Source organism: Mandrillus leucophaeus, unplaced genomic scaffold, assembly GCF_000951045.1.
Source record: "Mandrillus leucophaeus isolate KB7577 unplaced genomic scaffold, Mleu.le_1.0 Scaffold231, whole genome shotgun sequence".
Taxonomy (NCBI): domain Eukaryota; kingdom Metazoa; phylum Chordata; class Mammalia; order Primates; family Cercopithecidae; genus Mandrillus; species Mandrillus leucophaeus.
In genome coordinates, this window is record NW_012102377.1 from 2,076,289 (window position 1) to 2,099,226 (window position 22,938).

The window sequence follows — 22,938 nt, forward strand, 5'->3', positions numbered from 1 at the left end:
CAATAACCCCTTACAAAGCATTAAGTCCAATCCTACAAGAGTCAATCACATAAAAACCACTGAGATGGCATGCTGAAGGAATACCGGTGGTGTGTCCACTGCTAATAACAAACCCAGCCTAATCCATCTTTAAAATTTCCATCGAATTTACAGAAATTTTGATAATAATGCAAACCAAATCCTTTTATTTCTTCTGGGTGAAACTTCTAATTCTCAATTTCTCCTCCTGGGCCTTGCAGAATTGGAATCCTAGTCAATGGAATAAGAGGGCTAAGAGCTATTAGTTTCATCCTAAGGCATATATTCCTTATGTAGGGGCAACAGTGTAAACATTGTAGAGCTTGAGCATTCTCTAACATGTAGTTAGATTTCCATAAGGAAATGCGCAACCTAGATCCCTCACATGCGCACTTCACAATAGGGTTCTTGCTATGAAAATCTACTGCTGTTGCTGATCTGACAGGAGGCGGAGCTCAGGCAATTCATGGCCAGGAGGTTGGAAACCCCTGCTCCCAGGTCTACAAATCTTTTGACACAGCCTTGTTTACATTGTTGGGACTCTGTTTATTTCCTGAGAAGTTTCACAAGGGCCTTACAGTATGAAACTATTTAACTGAGCAATCTTCCAAATGAACTTTGCATTTGGTTTTAGTAGTCTCAGCCCTACAGCTATAAGCAATGGATTGTTTGTACTGGCATATAAAAGCCTCCAAGTCCCTTTGCCTTGAGGCAAGAACTTTAAGACTCAAATTTATCCTTTCCCATAGTTTTTTTGGTCTGATTCAACTGCTGCCTTTCATGAAACTGGTGACTAGCATTACAGCACATCAAAAGACTACCACTTTGTGTAGTGCCACTACTACTACTTTTCAGTCTGTCCCAACCTGGTAAAATTCCAAGTTTTCCTCAAGGTCTTTTGCCTGTTAACACTCTTCATGGCCATGTCAAATACTTAAAATTCTTTAAAAGCCAGAAAAATAACTCAGACTAGCCTAAAAAAGGAAACTTTTAACCAGCAGGATAAAGGACAGCTACACGACGAAAGGGCTAAAACTCAGGCTTTAAGACAGAAACTGAGGGTTATGTTGGAGATTATCAACACCCTGGACAGTAAGTTTTACAAATTAAGACCTGCCAATACTGCCTATGCTCCATTACTGGTATTTTCCATCACCCAGCTACCCAAATTTGAGGCTGAATGACATCACGATTAACAGAACTATGGACTAACATCACCTAGGTTCAGATCGTGGCATTGCCACCTAAACAGCTATTTGAACTAAGGTAAGTTACATCATTTCATTGCTAAAGATTGTATATAAAGTGCTTCTCAAAGTACCTGAAATGTACCAGTATCTAAATGCGATAAAGGTTAGCAAGGTAACAAAAGAATCTACATATAGCAACATCTCTGCAATGGTCATGAAAATTACTTAAATACAAAAGAAAACTAAGAACATGTATTTCAAGTACCCTCAGTCTAGTTATTTACTATAACTCCATCCCCAAATGGATATCCCTCTGAATTTTTCAGGAACAGAAACAGAAATTCATCTCCCCCTCCCCAAAATAGCAAAGATACATCTCAGTTCAAGGAACACACTGCCCTAACAATTAACTACAGAAGAACTCTAATAGAACAAGAACACTTCTTTGTAAACAGCTGCACCAGCATTTTTCTTTCCATTTGCGTTTATTTAAACACAGTTCTCAAAACATTTGAGTGAAATTGGGCCTCCTTTGGTAAGCAAAGGACCTGAAAATAATATTTAAAAAATGAACAGGCAAAGTCTTCAGTTCATCCATGACACAGGTGTAGTGTTCCCTTCTCTTATCATGTACTCTGAAGCACCCAGTTTTTTCATATAGTCTAAAAGCTAGAAGAACAAGAGTATATTTGTGGTGGAATGTATTGTCACTTGCTGATAACTAGTTGAAATACCATTATCCCCTTGTAACAGCTTTTTAAGAAACAGCCTTTTAAGGCATACACTGTGTAACTCTTCGTTTCTTATTTCCTGCTATACATATTACAGATTACATAAAAGCTGACAAATCCACATTTATATAAGCATTAAGCGCTGGCTGTATTTTAAGGTTTTTAGTTCTAATACTAGCAGTACAGAGTTACAGAGCATAATTTTTAACATTTAGTTGCAGTTATATAAGTATGGTATGTTTCATGGACTGGAGGAAAATGGGCATTTGTCTTTAAATTTACTACTGACAACTTAATCTGAATAGTTCTGCTAAGCATTGATATGTTAGAAAGAAAAGTAAAAATCAAACTGTTTATTGTTGCTTTTTGCCATTTGGTAGCATTTTACACAGGCTTCGATCTTCAGAATACCCTGGATTCAGCAGAAAATCCTTTTAAATGAAGTTTTGTACAATAGAAACTTCTCAGCAGTCAAAATTTAGACTGTAAAAAAATACATGCAAAACATACTTTTCTGAAAACACTTAACTTTGAACAAAGCACCGAACTACACAAATGCAGAATGAAAACAGCATTTCAACTCCACCAAAAGTAGTCATCATAAAAGGTGTAAAAGTCACCTAACTTCACTAGGCACTGTTCACTTTTTAAACAAGAGACAATAAAAAATATTGTCCACAAACAATATCCCAGCTCTAGGGCAGGTTTCAGAAAGTCTTCATGCTTTAATAGCGACCTAGGAAGAGAAGAATGAACATGCTTTAACATTAAGTGAACTAATTATCAAATATACTTTAATGCTGAGAATTTCAGAATATTCTGCCATTAAGAAATTCCTATGTACCAGACCCCTCCACCCCCAAACAGAGAAAGACTTCCATGTATTACACTAGAAATGAGATAGCAATGTTGCATAACAGAAATTGCTGGGAAGTATAACTCAATCTGAGAGCTAAAAGTAATCCATGTTTCTGTGCTGTCCAAAAATTTTTAAGGACTCTTGAAAAGCTACTAAAGTTACTATTTCAGTTAGAAACAACAGGAGTCTCTGAGCCTACTCTGGCTCAGGAGGCTCTCCAATTTTTCCTTCTTAAAAAATAATAGGATTCTAAGGGTTGTTTCCATAAACTTTCTTGAACCAAAAAACCATTCAGGGTGTGTGCAGAATCATAGGTATAGATAAAACTACCTGAAAGCAATCCATTATCTGCAAAAGGGAATAGTTACTTGGTGTATTTTGTCACCAGAGCAAGCCATACTACAACAATATAAACAATCATTAAGATAAAAACTTACGAGGTGAATATGATCGAGATCTGGAACGTGATCTGTATCCTCCACGACTATAGTAAGGAGAAGGTGACCGCCTTCTATAAACAAATGTCAAGATTGTCTAAGTCTCAATAATTAGACTAAACATATAAATTTACGACTATAAATACTGCCCTTTTATCAGTTTCCAAAAAAGGAAACGCTGCATGAACCTTCGATGTCTGTTTAAGTCTTGAGAATGAAGTACATTATCAGGCCCAAGTACCAAATAACTTTCAGGTCAAATAATCCTTGCTATATTTTAATCTGCTTATCTCTTAAATTTTGTGAAGTATGATTAAGAGAGGTAACAGAAAAATTCCTGGCTGGGTGCGTGGCTCACGCCTGTAATCCCAGCACTTTGGGAGGCCAAGGCAGGAGGATCACTTGAGGCCAGGAGTTTGACCAGCCTGGCCAACATGGTGAAAACCTGTCTCTACTACAATACAAAAAAATTAGCTATGTGTGTGTGGTGGTGCACACTTGTAATCCCAGCTACTTGGGAGGCAGAGACTGCAGTGAGCTGAAATTGCTCCACTGTACTCCAGCCTAGGCAACAGTGTTGCTCTGTCTCCAAAAATTAAAAATAAAAATGAGAGAAAATTCCCATACCATTCAATAATTCCAACAGCACCCTCATGAATACCCAAAACTAATTCCACAAGTACTTCAGGATTTAGCTTTGTGTAAAAAAAGCTGTTCATGTGCTATTAGATGCTTACAAAAAGCAAATAAAATGTAATACAAGAACACAATGACAAAAAAATGAGTTATCAGTGACTTTAACTTCACCTTAAAGTTAAAGTCACTTTAACATCACTGTACCTCATCAAGGTATAAAATGGTACCACTAAATAATAACCCATTGTAAACCCAATTAATTTTTATAAATATACAAAGATTTTACGTAGTCATTTAGTTTCCGTTAGAATATTTTCATGAGCTTCAAACAGTATGATTTTGGGTATTCCACTTATAATTTACCAAAACATTAGTAGGCAAACATCTTTATGTGAAACTTTCTACAGTTGTACAGATGCTAAGTCCTCTCCTGGCGTACCTATAAATCTGATCCCTGTCTTGAGCAGCTCTCCATCCTCCTCCTCCGCCACCTCCTCCTCTGTGAAGACAGAAAGGCAACAGGCATTCCGTTTGTAAGTTTTAAAAAATGATGTCATTCATTTAGTAAAATAAAGACTTTCATACAGCATGAATGAGATGTTTCTTGCAGGTCAAGTGATTTGCCACTCTTTTTAGAAACCTGCATAGGGTTCTCTCTGGTGGCTGAAACGAGTAGTATTAGAACACAGAACATTCCTAAGTAAATGCTCTTCAAAAAAAAAAAAAAAAAAAAAAAAAAAAAAACACACAAAAAAACAAAACCAAACAAACAGCCTAATCTCAGTCTCAACAAATCAGTACCTTTAGTACCATTCAACAGAGTGATGCTTTAAATAAAAAAGGGTTTTCATGGGTGATAAAATGCTGAACAAGAATACACTTACAGACTCACTTTCAGACAATGATTAACAACTGTTAACTTCTTAAACATTACCAAATAATCCACAAAAAAGACATCCATACCTCAATACCATTATCAATGACAACAGTGGTCAATACTAACTGTATTATTTGACTTGTCAAATTACACACTTTGACAAAGCAAGGGAGGACCAAAATGTCACGATTTTCCTTCATTCTTATCTTTGGAAGTATTCTCAAAGGTATCTTTATTTTTAAAATATGATTGACATTTCCCTACCCAAACCCCGAAATACCAAATTTTTGGCAACAATAAAAAGCGACTTACCCTTGTCATACTAAATTAATGTCGTAAAATTATTCTCTGGACTCTTTCAAGGCATCAGTTTTACCTGCCCTCTAAGTGTACGATGCATGCATTAGAGATTCCAAGAAACTGCCTGAAAAGTGGTGGCTTTCCAAAATGGCTTATGAAATTTGCTTTTACAAGACTAAGACAGAGGCTATAATTTTTTTTTTTTTTTTTTTTAAATTTTTAAGGTGGGGTCTTGCTCTGGTGGGAGGAGACTCAGATGGGAGTGTACCGGGCTCACTGCAGCTTCAATCTCCCCAGATTCCTGCCTCAATTTTTTACAGATGGGGTCTCCCCATGCTGCCCAGGTCAGTCTCAAATTCCGGGGCTCAAGCAATCCCCCCGTCTCAGCCTATAATTCTGCTTTCATTATTATTATTATTAATTTTTTTTTGGAGAGAGTCTCGCTCTGTTGCCCAGAGTGGAGTGCAGTGGTGCAATTCCAATTCACTGTAACCTGTCTCCCGGGTTCTAGCAATTCATCTGCCTCAGCCTTCCAAGTAGCTGGGACTACAGGCATGCACCACCATGCCCGGCTAATTTTTCTATTTTTAGTAGAGACAGGGTTCACCATGTTGGCCAGGCTGGACCTCAGGTTATCTGCCTGCCTTGGCCTCCCAAAGTATTGGGATTACAGGTGTGAGCCACTGTGCCCAGCCTCATTCAATGTTTAAAAAGAATACATTTTATTATTAACATTATAAGTTATCATCTAAATCCCATTTATATTCTAGAATATTTGAACAGAAATCCAATTACACATTAAATTGATTAAAAGACACAGAACCTTAAAATCTGATTTATGCTTCTGCTCTGCATTTCTAGAGTAAAAGTACTAAAGCAAAGCTTTTACCAAGGGCTAAAACTTAAGCATAGTGCTGCTCTGTACACTACTGAGATTCAGACGTTGACCTTTCTACCTCATAACTTACCTGTATGATCTGCTATAGTAGTCCCGATCATCATAGCCCCGATCATATCCTCTGTCATAATAATCCCGACGGCGAGAGCTGCCACTATAAAGAAAAAAATAGCAGGTGACCTCCCTTATCTTTCTGGACATGACTTTTTATATCTACTAGTAGGTCTTTTCTGACACATTAACTGGAAAATAAACATTATTCCTGTTAAAATTCTCACCTATATTGAACAAACATTGCCCTTTCCCCTGTTTCTACATAAACCTATTTTTAAAAATCTTTGGTTAAGGAGGCACACAGATCCTGCCAGATGTCAATTTGCATATCCCACATATTTCCAAGAGAAAAGAAAAAACAGTATCACTTTGCTCTATTTAAGAAAATTTAGGCTGGGCGCAGTGACTCACACCTATAATCCCAGCACTTTGGGAGGCCGAGGAGGGCAGATCACAAGGTCAGGAGATTGAGAACATCCTGGCTAACATGGTGAAAACCCGTCTCTACTAAAAATACAAAAAATTAGCAGGGCATGGTGACAGGTGCCTGTAGTCCCAGCTACTCGGGAGGTTGAGGCAGGAGAACCACTTGGATCCGGGAGGCGAAGGCTGCAGTGAACCGAGATTGCGCCACTGCACTCCAGCCTGGGCAACAGAGCGAGACTCCGTCTCAAAACGAAACAAAAACTAAATCAAACAACAACAACAAAAACAAAAAAGAAAATTTAAAAGTGCACTTGACTAAGGTTTACAGTTTTACCTGTAATAGTTAAACTTAAAATCAATCAACAGTCAAGTTTATGGCACAAATCTAAGTGCTGAAGACTTTCCACTAATGTGTTTCTTTGATAAGTGAACAATTACCAATTATATTTATTTTGAAAATAAACTTACTAAGTAGGTCTCCCCATGTAAATTCCTGGTGTTGGTGTATGGGGTCTTTTTGTTATAGAGAAATCAACTCTGATCCTACGCCCATCAAGTTCCATTCCATTGGCACGTTCTTTAGCCTTCAAAAGATAAATAAATTGTTATATACATCCTGAACAAAGCCACTAATTATCCCATGGCTGAGTAAGGTCCCACTGCACACCTCAGTTAGGTGCATTAAGTTATCTTAATGTTAGCCAAAACATAAGGTCTACAACTTACAATGTGTTGTTCCCTCCACTAAATGTTCATTTGTAAAAGCTACTCATAAAAACGTGAAGCAATTATTTTACCTAACTATAATCCTGACAGTATTTCCAGCTTCAAAGCAGCACACAATTGGCAAATTACAGCCTGTAGGTCAAATCTGGCCAGCTGGCTGTCTCTGTATAACCCATAAGCTAAGAATTTAAATAACTAGGGGGAAAAAATAGTATTTCACGACAAGTGAAGAAACACACGAATTCCAAATTCCAGTGCCCCAAAATAATCTTTTATTGGAATAGGGCCCCACTCATTTATCTGGCTGCTGTTGGGTTAAAACAGCAGAGTTAAATAGTTGTGACTGAGATCCTATGATTCATGAAACCTGAACATATTATTTAACCCTTGAAGTTTTCTTAGCCCTTCTCTGGAAGCCAAAAGCTAAGACTGAAGCAAAGTCTTAAGTACATACAGTTCCTTTTCCCAGAGTCCGCATTAACAGCATACATTTAAAAAATAAAAATAACCCATTTCGAACACATTAAAGTTTATTCATAATTTGAGGAAACATCCTTTTACCTAAATAGAATTAAAATTTCTAATTCCAATACTATGCTATCTTCCAGTTCAGATGTTCAAGCTACTGTTTATGCCCCAGACAGTTTCTGGCACTAGAAATTAAGATAAAATTTATGCTATTTTCTGAGAGCTGTGACCCTATTGCAAAAATTTAATTAGGAAATGGGTGAACTCAAGCGAATCCTACTTACACCTTTGGCATCTCAATTTTTCCTAAAATGAAGCTGTGTATCTTAAGAGGTCTCTTCAAATCTTACAATTCCACAAAGTTACTCATTGTAACTAGCTGCATTCAGCTTTTAATTGTTCCATTAGTAGGTTACCCCTTTAAAAATTTATCGTTTTAAAAATTTTTAATTTCCACAAAGACCTACTTAAAGTGATTTTACCTGGAGCTCAATTCCTAATTTCAACATTGACTATCAGAGAGCTTGTCATTAAGTGTTTCTCAGTTTTTCCTCTTCTCTATACTGGGAGACGACTTGAGCTACCATCCTTTCTGTACCTGAAGTCTGAATTTCTTAAATGGGATCTAGCCTCACATATCTTGACTCCTATATTCTGCCTCAAGTCAAAATCCAAATATGACATCATTCACTTGCCAAAAAAGGAACATAACTTTACTTTTGGTTATTTTCGACTCCAGAATGTAAACTCAATGTAAACACTGACTACATATCCTGGTGGAATTGGGGTATAGTTGACCCCAGTAGGTGGCAACTAATAAAGTAGGTGGTAGGACCAACTTTCCCAAGTTATACAAAATTTTCTGTTATTGTGCAGGTATCTCAGTCTCCACAAGAGGCTGGAGAAAAAGTTCAAAGTATTACTGACTTGTCCTTGTCCCTATCCTAGCAACTGGTCACTGGTACTTGGTGTTAACAATAGAACTGGTGGTTTACAAAGGAACAGGTCGACTTTTACTTACTTCCTTGGCATCATCTACATTTTCAAAATATACAAAGGCAAATCCTCTTGAACGCCTAGACTGCTGGTCATATACAATAGACACATCGGCAATGGGACCATATTTAGAGAACACTTCTCTTAGATCTCTTTCTGTGGTATACAAGCTCAGCCCAAATACTCCAAGACAACAGTTAGGATCAGGATTTGCCTAGGGAAAAAAAAAATTTTTTTAACTTTGGAAAGTTGTCATAAAATCAAAGTTTTTAAAAAAGGGAGCTATATACTAGCCAAAATGTCACTAACAAGAAAATTACATAATAATTAGACCAAATACCACTTGGAAATTACAAAATTACAGCAAGTACTATAAGCATTTTTGGGAATGGGTAGGAAAAATGCAAAAGAAAAAATTTCAACCTTAGAATTAAATGGGGAAACAATCACTCGTGCTGGTGACAAGCAACCTGCATCTTTCCCCTTCTATGAATTTACTCTGAGAAAAATCCACATATTCGTAACATGACACACAAGGATAACTGGAACCACAGAGTCCATCAGCTAGAAAAAATTTTAATGTTGACACACTTTCCATTCAATAAAATGCTCTGAATTGATGAGCATGTATGGGTTGATTTTTCAAGAAACACAATGCACAAGTGTATGTACATAAATGAAGCCCAAGGGGGATGTGTACCAAACCATTTTACAGGTCATAAACAGCTTGCAATCATAAGAAACAAGAGTTGGCCAGGTGCAGTGGCTCATGCTTGTAATCCAAACACTTTGGGAGGCCAAGACTGGTGGACTGCTTGATGCTCAGGAGAGTTTTGAGACTAGCCTGGGCAACACAGAGACCCCACGTCTATAAAAATACAAGAAGTAACTGGGTATGATGGTGCATGCCTGTAGTCCTAGCTACTCAGGAGGCTGAGGTGAGCGGATCGCTTAAGCCTGGAAGGTAGGATGCAGTAAGCTGAAATTGCACCACTGCACTCCAGACTGGGTGACAGAGTGAGGTCCTGTCTCAAAAAACGATGACAGAGGAAAGAATAAAGAGTGAACCATATGTTGCTAACATTCCAGATGCTGTGATGAATTTACCTAAAGATTCCATTTATTTCATAAACTAACAATTTACTAGGGAAAAATTCTACTCTACTGTAAAAACATTAAGTCCCCCCGCATCCTCCTCCTAAACCACTTGGATTATACAATGAAATCACAATAAATATCTCATTTGAAGTCTTTCATGAAATGTAAAAAACACCTTAACAACACCAAAAAGAAATTAGCTTCAAATTAAATGAGAAAGTTAGGAGAGCATCTAATTGGGTTTATGCAGCCTGGAAAAAAAGAGTAACGTTAGCATACAACTATATGTTGAAATAATGTGCTAATACTATAGTACAGTATAGTAATGCACAGTGGGAAGTTTCTTTTGATGGGCTAAGGAGTTACATCATCACTGTGTCAGTATTATGCTTAAATGACAGGTAGGCCAAACGCAGACCCCTTCATGAAGATTAACTTAAAAGACAGTCTCAAAACACTAAAAAGTTCACTCAGGCACCCACTGCTAAAGCTCTATTGTCAAAATCAGCTCTAACTTTAAGAAAAAGTAAATTTAGGCAATTCACTGCTTCAAAACCAGTTTTTTGCCTTACCCGATTCCCAACATGACGCCTGCGAGTAGACATGGGAGAATGGCTGTGGCTGTGCCGTCTACGATAATCTCGACTGTAAGACCTGCTACGTGATCTTCTATGGGAGCGGGAGCGAGACCGTGACCGGGTATAATGCCTTCGGGAGCTTCTTCTGGATCTAGACCTGCAAGACAAAGACACCTCCCTAAGGTTACGATTGACAACAACTTCTTTAAGTTTATTACTCTATTCTAAAGTTAAACTCCAAAAGAGAGAACAATCCAGGAATATGCTAACATGGTTACCAACTTAATAGGATCAATACTTTTCTTCTCTATTAAGTCATTTCAACTTTGCTAGGAAGCGTTCTAAAAACCACAAGCTCTCCTCCAGTATTTCTTCCAATTAAAGACACATTACTTATCTTTTGCAAATCAAGGCATGCAGTATTTTACTAAGTTGGCTTGTGCCCATCTTTCCCCCTCAGAAAACCATTTCTCTACTTTTCTGTCTCCCATTATGCCCATCATTAACTTAATACAGTAACAAAATCACAAGTATTCCCCAGCAGTTAAAAACAAAAACAAAAAAATCGAGTGGCTCTTGACTAACTAGAGTGACTCTAAGTTGTCATCGAAACCAGGACACATTTAAGAAAAGGGGTGCTGTTAATTATGCCTGACCACAGGCATAAACTGGTATTGTCCCAGGCAAACCAGGATGTGTATATATATAGCCTACTCTTCACCAACATTAAAAAAAAAAAAAAAGCGCACCACGTATATACTTATTTAATCCAGAATTGCAATTACTGAAAGCCAATGTTCTGCAGTCTATTTGCCATACTAATAAGCAATTTACTTACATTCAGTAAATCCTCACAACCACCCTGAACTGGTACTGTATTTCTAATTTGCCTTTTATAAAGAAGCTAATGCTGAAAGGTTATATAATCTGCCCAAACCAACAAAAATAGAGAACCCTGACTCCAAAAGCCCAGGCTCTTAACCGCTTTTAGTCTTGCCTCCCAGAACTTAAGTTCACTTCTAGTGCCAATATTTAATAGGCCAACAAATAATCTAACCTTCTCTAACTTCCTGGTTTACAAAACACGCACCAATTTCAGAGCTAAGAGTAACGAGGAAATCTCAAGACAGTCTTTCTTACCTAGATTCAGATCTGGACCTGGACTTTGATCTGGAACGCCTGGAATCTTCCTTGGAGCGAGACCTTGCAGGGGTATGCCTTGCAGATTTCCCCGATCCGTGAGCACTTCCACTTCTGGAAGCAGAACGGGATTCCTACACGTAGATGTTAAAAGTTTAATTTGCACACTTTCTGGGCAACTTTAAAAACAAATAAGCTGCTGTGAGATAAATGGCGAGGGACAGCAATCCCCTTCCAAGATAAGAAAATATAGGTAAGGGCAGGAACTGAGTATACCTGGTGTTAATAGTTTCATTGCTCCAAATGACATAAGTCAATTAACTTGTCCTTTCTTCCACCTTTTTGGAGCAGGGATAAGAATTATTTGACCCCACTTCCTTCAGAAAGGGGTGCCAAAGTCAAGCAGTTAAGGGAACTGTCCAAGGACTGTGTTTCAGAATGTTACTCCATAAAGACTAGGGTGAGACGGAACCTTATTAACTATGACACCTATACTTTATACCTATTTCAATCAAGTTGCAATCAATAAAACAAACCCTATAAAATTTATATAATTTACTTAAAAAAATAGACCTTGACCTTTCAAGTTATTATTTATAATTCAGTGATAAAAGAGATAAAGATGATGATCTCAGTTTCAAATCCTAGAGAAAGGTAGAAACCTAGTGGAAAGCAAAGGCTAGCGTGAAAGACACTAAACCCTGTAAAACCCTATTGCATCTAACCATGGTGGGAGGCCCCCTAAAAAACTGAAAGCAACCAGATGGAGCTATAACAGAACAGCGAACTACACACAAATAAGAGTAGAGAAGATATCAGAGATCCTTCACAGTTTCTCCAGCTAAATGGAGATGAGCCAGGGCAAACTTATGGGAAAACAGGAATTAACCTAACTTACCTAGTTAACTTAAGCACACATTAAAACCAGGGCAGCTAAATCAGGAGCTCCTAATCTAGGGCCCAGGAAGTGAAAGAGGATAGAAACTACACACAAAAGCCAAAGCTTTCCCAATCAAAATTGGGATCGGCTGGCATGTTAAGGGGTGGGGGTGGGGGATCTGTAATGAAAAATAGCAAAGGAATGGCTAACCAGGACAACTAGGTCATCAACGAGTTAAAGACACATAGTCAGAATTAATCAACAAAAGGTATATTAAGTAATGAAACGAAGGAAAAGTTCTGCCAAGGCACCAAAACAGCAGATGAGGAAGGGACAGAACCTACTTACTCCTCATCAGTCTGATAGGTAAAATTATCAAATAAGACAACCTTTATTTTAGGCTATCCAACTTAGACAAAGTAAAGCCTGGTGAGCCTTTCTACTCAAGAGAGCAGAAATAGCAAGACTCAAAAGGAAGCAGTATTACGATAAGTCACTATATGGCATGAATCAAAGGTGAAGCTTCCACATAAAATTTAATCACAGGAGATTTCCTTGTGTGAAACATCTTCAGAGTATTCTGGACATTCTTGAAAGGACAGAAGATAGAGGATTATTTTAAATTACACCTCAAAACACTTTAGAAGATAGTTTTGTGGTTTACAGCATAACGGAGAAAATTTGGATGATCCTTTGATGCTCAGGGAAAAAATGTATAATGTAACACAGAAGAGACAAATTAAGGTTTCAGGTTTAACAGAGAAGGAAAGGCTAACTCATGCAGTAAAATGAGTTCAGGTCTCTAGGCCCAGACGACTCTAGAAACGTTCAAATGACTTCAAGGCCATTATAAAACATTGGTGAGGTGACATGAAATGTGACAGCCTTTCCCCTCTACCTCCCTCCATGAGTGACTGTAAAGAGATTAAAAGAAAAATATGATACCCTTCTTTATTAGTGAGGACAGTTGCCTTTAACATCAAGAAATGGTTAAAGGATGTAGTGATGCTCTGGGGATTCCAATAAATAACAATCCCTTGGAGTTCCCTATCAAGTATTCTGAAGACTCAAAAATGAGGGTGTAGTTTTTGCTACTTTTACCACAAGCAAAAATTAATACAGGTGAGAAAATAGAAATGGGGAACCCAAAAGTTGCTAAATGCCTATTTACTCCAACACTAGAGAGATTACCTCAATGGAAGTGAAAGCAGAATATGGATGTTTCACATTAACAGTTAGAAGACTACCAATAAAGTAACTGTAGTTAACAGAAATCAGTCGGCCCAGGAATCTGAGTATAAAGGAAGAATGGGTCAAGTCAAGGTCCTCTTTAATAAGCTCCTGGCTTTATTTAACAGAAAAGCTTTTATTCTAAGCTAAGATGCTTCAGCAGTCTGTCCACTGAGGGAAGAGATACTACTCCTAACCTAAAAAATAAGACTTAATGAAGTTTTCTCCTTAAATTCCAGCAGATCACAGATATAATATTTGGGAAACCACAGTTTTCACTCAGCCTCCAAAACTAACGGACTACGCAGATACATTTTGTAAGCAATCATTTCTTAGGCCAGGAATAACGGAAATACCAGAATGCAAAGGCTTCCTTTTCTATACTGACACGTGTTTGGGACAGCACCTAAACGTCTCCACCTTTATCAGGGATATTTTCTTAAAAAAGTTAAAGCCTTCTGAAGTTATTTTGGCCATTTAACTGGCTGGGAAATACATATGCAAGGGAATAAATAAAGCTTGTCTACAAAAAATAAGACCTAAAATTAGCACCCAAATCGAAAGCATAATGTTAACTTTAAATATTAATGCAGACAGGCAAATCTGTAAAACCAGTTGGGGAAGCTCCTAAATCTAAGGATACTTCAAATTCCACTGTTAGGGCTGACACGGTCAACACATTAAAACCACACCAAGAGACAGAACTGGACACCACTGCCTCACAAAAAGGGACCATGAACCGAAAATTAGCATGAATAAAGCCAAAATTTCCCTGAAAAATGCTCAGGGAATCAATCAAGCTCTCACAGACTGGATCTCAGCCACATCCTAACACAAAACCTGCAGGGAATACATCAAGTAAAAATACAGCACACACTTAGCCTTCCAACAAAATAATCTACATCTCCCTACTCTGAGAACAGCAACCACCTTACAAAAACGTATTTGAAAGAAGGAATCACCATCCAATCCCTGTATTATTTTAAAAACTGAATATAGTTTATTAGATTTAAAACAGTGGCTCATAAACACAGGTATGCACTAAACGTCTACAGCATTTTCAAATACAAGAACTCTGAGCTGGAGTCTGTTTTTAGGTGGCCTGGAATTGGGCATCTGCATCTCTTAAAACACTGTGTTTATCATACTAGTTAAGTCTGACTTACTTGACTTAGTCAACTTCAGAAGTTACATGCTTCCTACTGATGATTTTTTTCTCTTGGCAAAGGTTACCTTCCTGAAACGCTGTCATCCCGACTTCCTTGCTTTGACTCCCCCTAGCATTAATCAGACCTCTGATTAAGGTGGTCTTTCACACACTGCCTGTTCTTAGGAACAGAAGCCGGCCTCCTCTTCATCTTCCCTATGGTCCGAGGAGGAGATACACTGGGACCCACAGATGCTTTGGTCAAGGGGGAAAACAAAAACAAATGGACACAACGGTCCACTAGCAATGTTTTCTCACCTTAAGTCTATCCAGCTTGGGTCATAACCGGATTCCAAATTGCTTTCTTTCCTTTAGTGGGCTGGGGGTTAAGAGGTATTTTCCTCTTTTGCACCCCAAGGACCTGTCAGGTTTCTTCATAAAAGAATCCATGGGCTTGGAATTAAAATGTAATATTCGTTCACATCACTTTTACCTCAGCTTCCTGCCTGCTCTTTGAGTAATTTGGAACATAAAAGTAACATTTATGTTATCATTAGTTTATCTATGGCAAGAAATTTGACAAAGGAACGCAAAACTCCTTATGAGAAAATTTTCTTCTGCTTGCAAGATACAGAAATAAACAGGCCTGAAAGCATCAGAAAATGGATTCTCTAAGAAATGCCATTTAAGTCACTTTCTCCAAGAGCATGAAGATCTGACAACTCTCAGAGAAAGTTTATTTCAGGAAGAACTGTATGAGATGATACCCTTGGCATTCTCAATTGGGTAGAAAACTGTTGGCTGGCTACTATTGGATATTATTTTGATATGTGTACTTGTCTCATCCAACTGAGAGTAACAACATTACAACAATCACTTGACCCTTCTACTCAGCTAAAATAAAACACACAGAAAAGGAAGAGACAGCTTTTTGGTTGAATTTCTCAGTAAGTGGTAGGGATGGGTAACCAGAATAAAGCTACTTTGTAACCTGTACCTCTAATATCACAGTAACTAAATGTTGATAGCAGAAAAGAAGAAATAGGAATGAAAGCATCTGCCACTACTGCAATTTGTATTAATTAGCTATCCTGTTCACTCACGTGACCCACCTCTTCTAAGGGGAAGCTACTGTATTTTATCAGTAACCCTAGTCAATCAGCTGGAATAGGCATTAAACAGAAACAGAATTTGAAAAACCATCCCTGTGTATTTAGCAAATATGCATCTTAAATTTAGGGCCCAAATGCTCATAGATTTCCACTACTGCCATATGGAAAAAACTAACACACTAATGCCAAAGGGAACTATTTTATTCAATGCTTTGTTTGGATTTTGGGGGTTTGGTTCCATAACCATCTTGGTGACATTCTTTTGAAAATCGTTTAACAGAAAATATTCTACTACACATTGCTCAGTACTGAAGGAAAGGGATCAGTGCAATCTAAGAGTCCAGGGAGGTGGCAAAGACCACTAGTTCCAACCCTGGAGGTATTCACTCATGCCCCAGGACCAGCAACATTAGATAGGTAAAAAGTTTATCTAGAGAGGACAACATGAAGCCCACTGTTACCCAAGCTGGAGAGCTCATTGCTGCCTGGTGCTTGACTACTAAATATTGTTTTTTAAAAATTGCATTTCAATCATTTGACTAAGCAGTTAAAATCAGAATTACCTAATTTAAACGTTTCCCCTGGAAGGCACTTCTTTACCCTGTATATATTTTCTTCTATTAAACAAATAATGCATGCATGTTTAGCAAAATATACAGGGACACATAAACAGACTAGTAATTACTTAGCGTAGTGCTTTCTGATTCCAGATTACTTCTTATCTTAACTTCATTTTTATTTCTTTTCTTCATTCTTCCGTTTCAAATTCTGACTTCTTTCATCTTCCCCACTTCACACAAATTGCTCAATATTCTACAAGTGGGACTTCTGGTCTGATAATTAGCATGCATTCTTTCTTTTATTTTTTCAAATTTCAGCTTCACTTATTCCTGAGCTTCAAATACTCATTTATAAAACTTGTCAAATGACGACTTCCGCATTTTCCTTCTTCAACATTAACCTTAATAGAAAAAGAACAGGATGAAGAATATTTTAAAACTCCAGGATAAAATCCAGTGCCAAAACTGAAACTAGAAAAAAAAATCCCTTTGTTGATTTGGATTAAAAAAGAAACTAGAATATGCAGCTCAAAAAACTGAAACTACATAGTTTTCTGCTGGTTCTAAAATATATGGTAATCAATCTCATTTCTCTACTCCAAATAGATTTATCATGCTTAAGTTGAATGTGAAGTGCGCCACTGAACATTTACTGTTCATTTAACATTTTAAGAACTATTACATTTCACACTTCTTATTATATTCAATAGAAAATAGGTTAAGTGTCAAAAGCACACCTCTAGTCAAAAAGTGACACATTAATACATAAGTGCAAGAAAGGAAAGCACGGACAATTCATTTGTACGATGACAAAGGCTCAGGGTTGAAGAGGTTTACAGTATTGTGACTTGTCTAGGTAGGATAAAGAAACGTATTTAGCGTCACACACTTTTGTTCTGTATTTGAGTTCTGTAGAAAGACGGTGTCAAGGAACCTGACAATTTGGAACTGAAGTGTAACCCACCCCCTGGAAAAGCTGCTCTAGTGATATTTTATAGTATGAATCACAAAAAGACAAAATCAAGTCAACCACCTACAATATGCCAGTAGCTATGAAGGAAAGCAGAACAAACTTGAATCCAACACTGGTATTTTCAAAGAGTTTTGTTGTACATTTTCCCCCTCAATGAAGAAAATATTAAGTCTTCTGGGTGTCCAAAGGAGAAATACTACTTTAAAAGGTGGCACTATTAAAATTATAGCTCACCTCAAATAATTAAAAAGATTGAATTTAGCTGATCTCTAAATGTCTGAACACGATAAACAAAATAAAATAAATACTGCCTCCATAAAACATTCTAGTTTTTCTTGTTATCCTACATTTCACCTTGATGATCTTTCATTTGTCAATTAGTTCCTCTCCTAGTTTTTCCTCCTGAAAAAAATGTAAGGCTTTGTTAAAAAAATTGCAAGTCTTTATACCTATCTGGGCATAAAGACAACCATTGTTAATCTGGCAAGTGCTGGGATGTCTTTCCTAACAAAAGGATAATTTCCAGTCTAGTTTTAAAGTCAATTATTGTTTAATCCAAAAATTTTAAAATACATTTTTATTTAAGGGAGTTACAGTAATTGGTTTTCTTTAAATATCCATCACTAAAATGCAATGGGAAATGTTTTCTGGCAGCACAAATGTAATCGTGGAATCAGAATGCCCAAGCAGGTTTCCTTAGGGCCTCCTAAAAGTTCGATACAAATAGGGCACTTAGATGCAGAAGATACAGGAATAGAGGCCATAGTTGTAGCTATCACAACTCTTTCCAATATGGATACCTTCCCGCTGTTATTTCATTGCCCCTTCCTAACATGATTCCTTCTCTTATAGTCTAAAAACAAAACCATTACTAAATTAATATAAATATTAGATTTATTTCAACTCAGCTAAGTTCGAGTGGCTACTTTATAAAACCAGAAGACCAACTATCGGGCTAATGTTATGTACATTTAGTTAAGAGATCCTAGTTAGAAATAAACAGAAACTTGTCCTATCAACACATTTTAAAAAAAAAATGTTTCTAGGGGATACAACTGGAATCCATTTAACATTAAACATGCACAAACTCATTAAGTTAAGCGACAAGGCAATATTTTAAAAATTGGGAGGGATGGGGCAAAGAAAAACTAATTAATCCTGTTATGGAAAGGTCAATGCTCATATCAATATAGTAAGGACAAAATGTCTACCAGAAGGGTGAATGGATAGGTAAAATCCTCAAAAACTGGAGAATAGTGTCTGGAAAAAACCATCACCTGAAATTAGTTGTAGGCCCGTGCTTACAAAAACTCTCTTGCAAATATAGCACAGACTCTTAAATTTACATTCATAAAACATTCAGTACTCCCCAACAAAAGTATTAAGTATCTTTTGACTTTTCAGAAGACTGCCTTTTAACCTAATTTCTAACCACAAAAATTAAAGAGAAAAAGGGGCCCCTCATCCAAACTGTCACATAACAATCTACGTTGATAACATCAATCTCAGTGTAACCTCCAAAACCCAATTCAAAGCAGAGATTTTGGGGGAATTTCAAGACTGTAATTTGCTATGGTGAGGAACTTGCTTTGGCTTGCAGTTTAAAAACAATACTAAGTGATTTCAATATCTAATTCTACATATCCCACACCCCCAAATACTAACATGGGTCAAAACACTTAAAATTCCTAAACATCAGTCACCATGCCTTGTTAACAGTCGCATATGTAAAAACACTAATCAACATAAAACATAACGCTAAGGCTCAATAAATATACACAACTGTAGCTCTGTCCTAGTCCTGGGCAAAATAACTATGAAAGCATTAATGTTTACCACCTAGATTTGAGTTTTATTGTAGAGAAAGAAGGAAAAAAGGCTGTGCAAGGCAAATCCCATTAACACTTCCCCCACCACCTAAATTCCTCTTCAACCTTTTGGCAAAACCAGTGGTACTTACCTTATAAAATCACTTGTAATGTCAGCTTGAAAATGTCACGTTCTAGTTCCAGACAATATCCACAATATTAAAGCATTCTTGTTTAAAACCAAGAAAAAAAAATATTTCAACCTGGTTTCAAGAGACTGATAAACCTAACCAAACTCACAACAATACAATTTCCTATTTGACAATTCAATCCTTTAAAGGAATTTGGTGAGATGGCTACAATTCTTTAGAAAGAAGTAGATTCAGAGATGTTTTGAAAATTAGAATTTAGAGTTCAGGAGCTAAAACCAAGGAATACAAAAAGACATCCCAAGATTAAGCAGAAGAAGAGAAAAACTGCAGAATTTGAAAGGCAGTTTGATGGGTTGGTGTCCAGATGCTGCTATTCATCTCTAATGATAAAGATAATGTGCCTATGTTGCAAACACATCGGTTCTACAAAAATTAACAGCCAGTATTCTATCAGAGTATCTGCTGGGTCAAAACATTTTCTTTAACATCTAGTGCATATATCAGTATCTCCTTAGTTTTTGGATTCCTTTAGTAAACACTCACTTATAGAAACTCGTTACAATGTTGAGGGGGTCAGAACATTACACCGAGTGCCAGACCAACATACAAATCTCACACACCCTACACGCTGTGACCACTATTGGGCTCTAAAGATTACCCTGCACTTCTAAACTTGCTATCAACTTTTTATTCAAGTTCTTGTAATTGTGACTTAACGGCTAGGAGTGCCTCTTTTTGCAAAGAAAGGGTGCTAGTCAACCCCTTTACAAAATGCAAGCAATTTGGGGGGAAGAGGCTTGAATCTGGAAATGAAAATGAGATCTTACTTTTGAAAGTGGTTTGGCCACATCAGGTTAAGTCTGCTAATTAGACCCCTATAGACAGATTTTAGTGTAAATCTATTACCTTTGAGATGGGGGAATAAATCCCACAGACCAACAAGGGATGAGGGACACACCAGTTCTTTAAATGTTATTATATCCACCCAAATGTATTCTACTAAGTGACCAAACTGAGAATAATTTATCCCACACACCCAACCTTATAGGGGAGGGACACAACAACAAACTCCTAGTCACTGGAAAAGGTGGGGCACAGAGGGGTGGTACTGTCTTGGATTAGAGACAGATAAATAAGGGAGAATCTCACTGATTTGAAGAGATTAGTGATTTACATTAAGACCCAGTCCAGAAGCCTGGAGTTGAATGACACTCATTTTTTCTGGCTCCAGAGAAGCATCATACAGGCATGTCTAAGATTAAACTGTTCCACGGAGCTTTATGGTTTTCCCAAGCTTGCTTTGGAAGCCTAGACACGTGTTTGATTCAGGTGTATTCCAACCCTTAAAGGTTCCAATTGGAACACAAACACACAAACACCAAACACAACAATATGGAAGTACTTCACAACTTTTAAGTTTAGAGATCTCGGCCAGAAAGCGAAGACTCACGTAATAAAATAATTTGAATTTTTATCACATTAAGTTAACCTCCCTCTCACAATTCAAAGACTGTGAAAAACACAATGTACTTTTACTAGTAAAAAGATAAACAATCAGAAAATTTCAAATTTTCTTGACTCGAGTCTCAAACTGGAACCCAGTTTCAATTGTTTCCTTTCCCATGTAAAATATACTAATGAACTCTTTGGGCAATTTTCCATTCTCAAGCTTTCTTCACGTGTATTCAACCGAGAGCTCCTTTAGTCAGAAGCCAGTCATTTTGTATTTCCGAAGGAGTACAAAGATACTCAGCAATTGTTCTGTCTAATAACAAAAGACTTTACGACTAGTTTTAACAGATTCAACTGCCAAAGAACAGAAGTCATGACTTTTTAACAACTTTTGAGCTCAATCCCAACTTTGTTACCCAAAAAAGCAAGAACTTAAAAAAAAAAATCTATAACACTCGTGACGTTGCAGTCAGCTTAGGGAAAAACATCAAAAACTAAAAACTATGCTCTTCCGAATATGTAAACGCAAGGCTTGATTAGCTCAAACCAAATTAAGCAGTTTGGGCTCCAAAATTACACAGGAAACTCACGCTTCATCACTGAAAGTTTCTTCCTAAAATAACGAGTCATCTAAAATCTTAATCAAAAGTTTGCTAAGACATTTAATAATCTTATTTACCTGATAAATCATATTCAGATCTTAAGGTAGCTCTACCAACAAGGGGAAACTTAGGTAACAATTTTTTTTTAAAGCACAAATTATTCCCGTAACAGCCTCAAAAATCAATTTCTATGGTGCTTTTCTATTACCCTTCTAACCGATTTCTCTTAATTGTAGCAAGCCTCGTATCTTCGCACCATTCAATGCTTTCCGAATCTAATACCCAGAGCCTCACAGACCAGCTACGTATGCTGCTTAAATCCTAGAACTGTCTTGTTCCTGCAATTCAATCAACCCTCACTAAACACCTTTAAAACGTGGAAACTTAAGGGACGGAAAAGTGTACCCAACACACGCTGTGGTTCTAAGTATTAGAACGCCTCAAAACAAAGGAAATAACGGCGCCGTAAATTGTTGCCCGCCAATTTCTCCTTCACAATCCCGTGGAAAAGCGATGTCCACAAAATAATCTTAGCGATTTTGTGGTCTGTCCTAACAGAATACTGATACAGACTTTTGCCTGGGAAGCCCTTTATCAGAGAAAAGCGCTTCATTTAGGCCAAACACAAAGCCCTCACGCAATCCCCTCCACCTAACGGGCCCAAACTTAGTCGGCCTCAGATTAGTTTTCATCTTAAGAGGCCCCAAGGACATCCCAGATTCCGTCCTTTCCGTGGAGGCAAAGATGGTCCTTCGTTAACCTAAACACCGGCCCAAAGACCCCAAAGAACGTCGTCCGTCTCATTCCACCCCACCATGCGACCTTATGAAGCGCGGCCCGCGGCGGGTCGAGCCCGCGTTGCCGCGCGGCTCCTCCGCCATTTTGTGCCTCTGGCAGCGCGCCCAGCCCGCCAGCCCAAGATGGCTGCGGCGGACCTTCGCAGGAGAGCAACGCCGAAATAAGATATCGTTCCCCTCCCCCAACACCGCGGGGACGCAGCGGCCATTTTCATCTTCCCCCGCTTATAACGGGAAAAACGGCCGTCTCGGGCAGAAGCCACATAAACCCGCCGGTGGCCTCCCTCCTTCACGACCAAAGGCACTAAGGCACTATCCACAAGGGCTTTTTTTGGTTAAAAGCTGTCTCCCTTGCCTGCCCTCCCGGCTTCAGACTTCGGAGCCTAAAACGCCTCTGCCTCCTGACCCAAGGCTGATGGGCCTAGAAAAAGATGCAAGGAACTAGGACCACACAGCCGCCCCCTACAGCAGCTCTACGTACCCGCTCGCCGTAGTTCTGCTCGCCGCTGTCGCTCATGACTCCTGGCTGCTGTCGCCGGTCGATGTGCTTCAATCGAAGCTGCCAACCTCTTGCACCTTCTTTAAGGAGGCTCCGCCGCAGCCCCGCACGACGCGCCGGTCGCCCAGCAGCTCAGAGCCGAACCGCTCCGCACCGCCTCCGCACGGGCTCTAACTCTACCGGATGTGACGCGTCCCTCCTTAGCCAGGCTCCTCCCCTCCCAGAAACGCGCGCTTTCTTGGCCTCGCCCCTCCTCGCTCTGCCTTTCCTCTCCAGCAGTAGCGCGTCCCGCAC

General features: G+C 38.3%; 1 protein-coding gene across 3 annotated transcripts; it reads right to left on the bottom strand.

Annotated features, from left to right (window-relative positions):
- Positions 1 to 1,674: 1,674 nt before the first annotated feature.
- Positions 1,675 to 22,938, bottom strand: TRA2B (transformer 2 beta homolog (Drosophila)). Of its 3 annotated transcripts, XM_011981887.1 has the most exons (9): positions 22,627 to 22,938; positions 11,433 to 11,566; positions 10,287 to 10,449; positions 8,642 to 8,830; positions 6,895 to 7,010; positions 6,017 to 6,100; positions 4,311 to 4,370; positions 3,236 to 3,309; positions 1,675 to 2,675 (listed from the first exon to the last, which is right to left on the bottom strand). In XM_011981887.1, the coding sequence occupies exons 1-9, from the start codon at positions 22,660 to 22,662 to the stop codon at positions 2,665 to 2,667; spliced, it is 867 nt and encodes a 288-aa protein (XP_011837277.1). In that variant the 5' UTR covers positions 22,663 to 22,938; the 3' UTR covers positions 1,675 to 2,664. The 3 variants fall into 3 exon arrangements, 2 of the variants coding, with proteins under 2 accessions (XP_011837277.1, XP_011837278.1); XM_011981888.1 differs by lacking the exon at positions 4,311 to 4,370; XR_001006289.1 differs by lacking the exon at positions 1,675 to 2,675 and having other exon boundaries at positions 3,258 to 3,309; positions 6,013 to 6,100.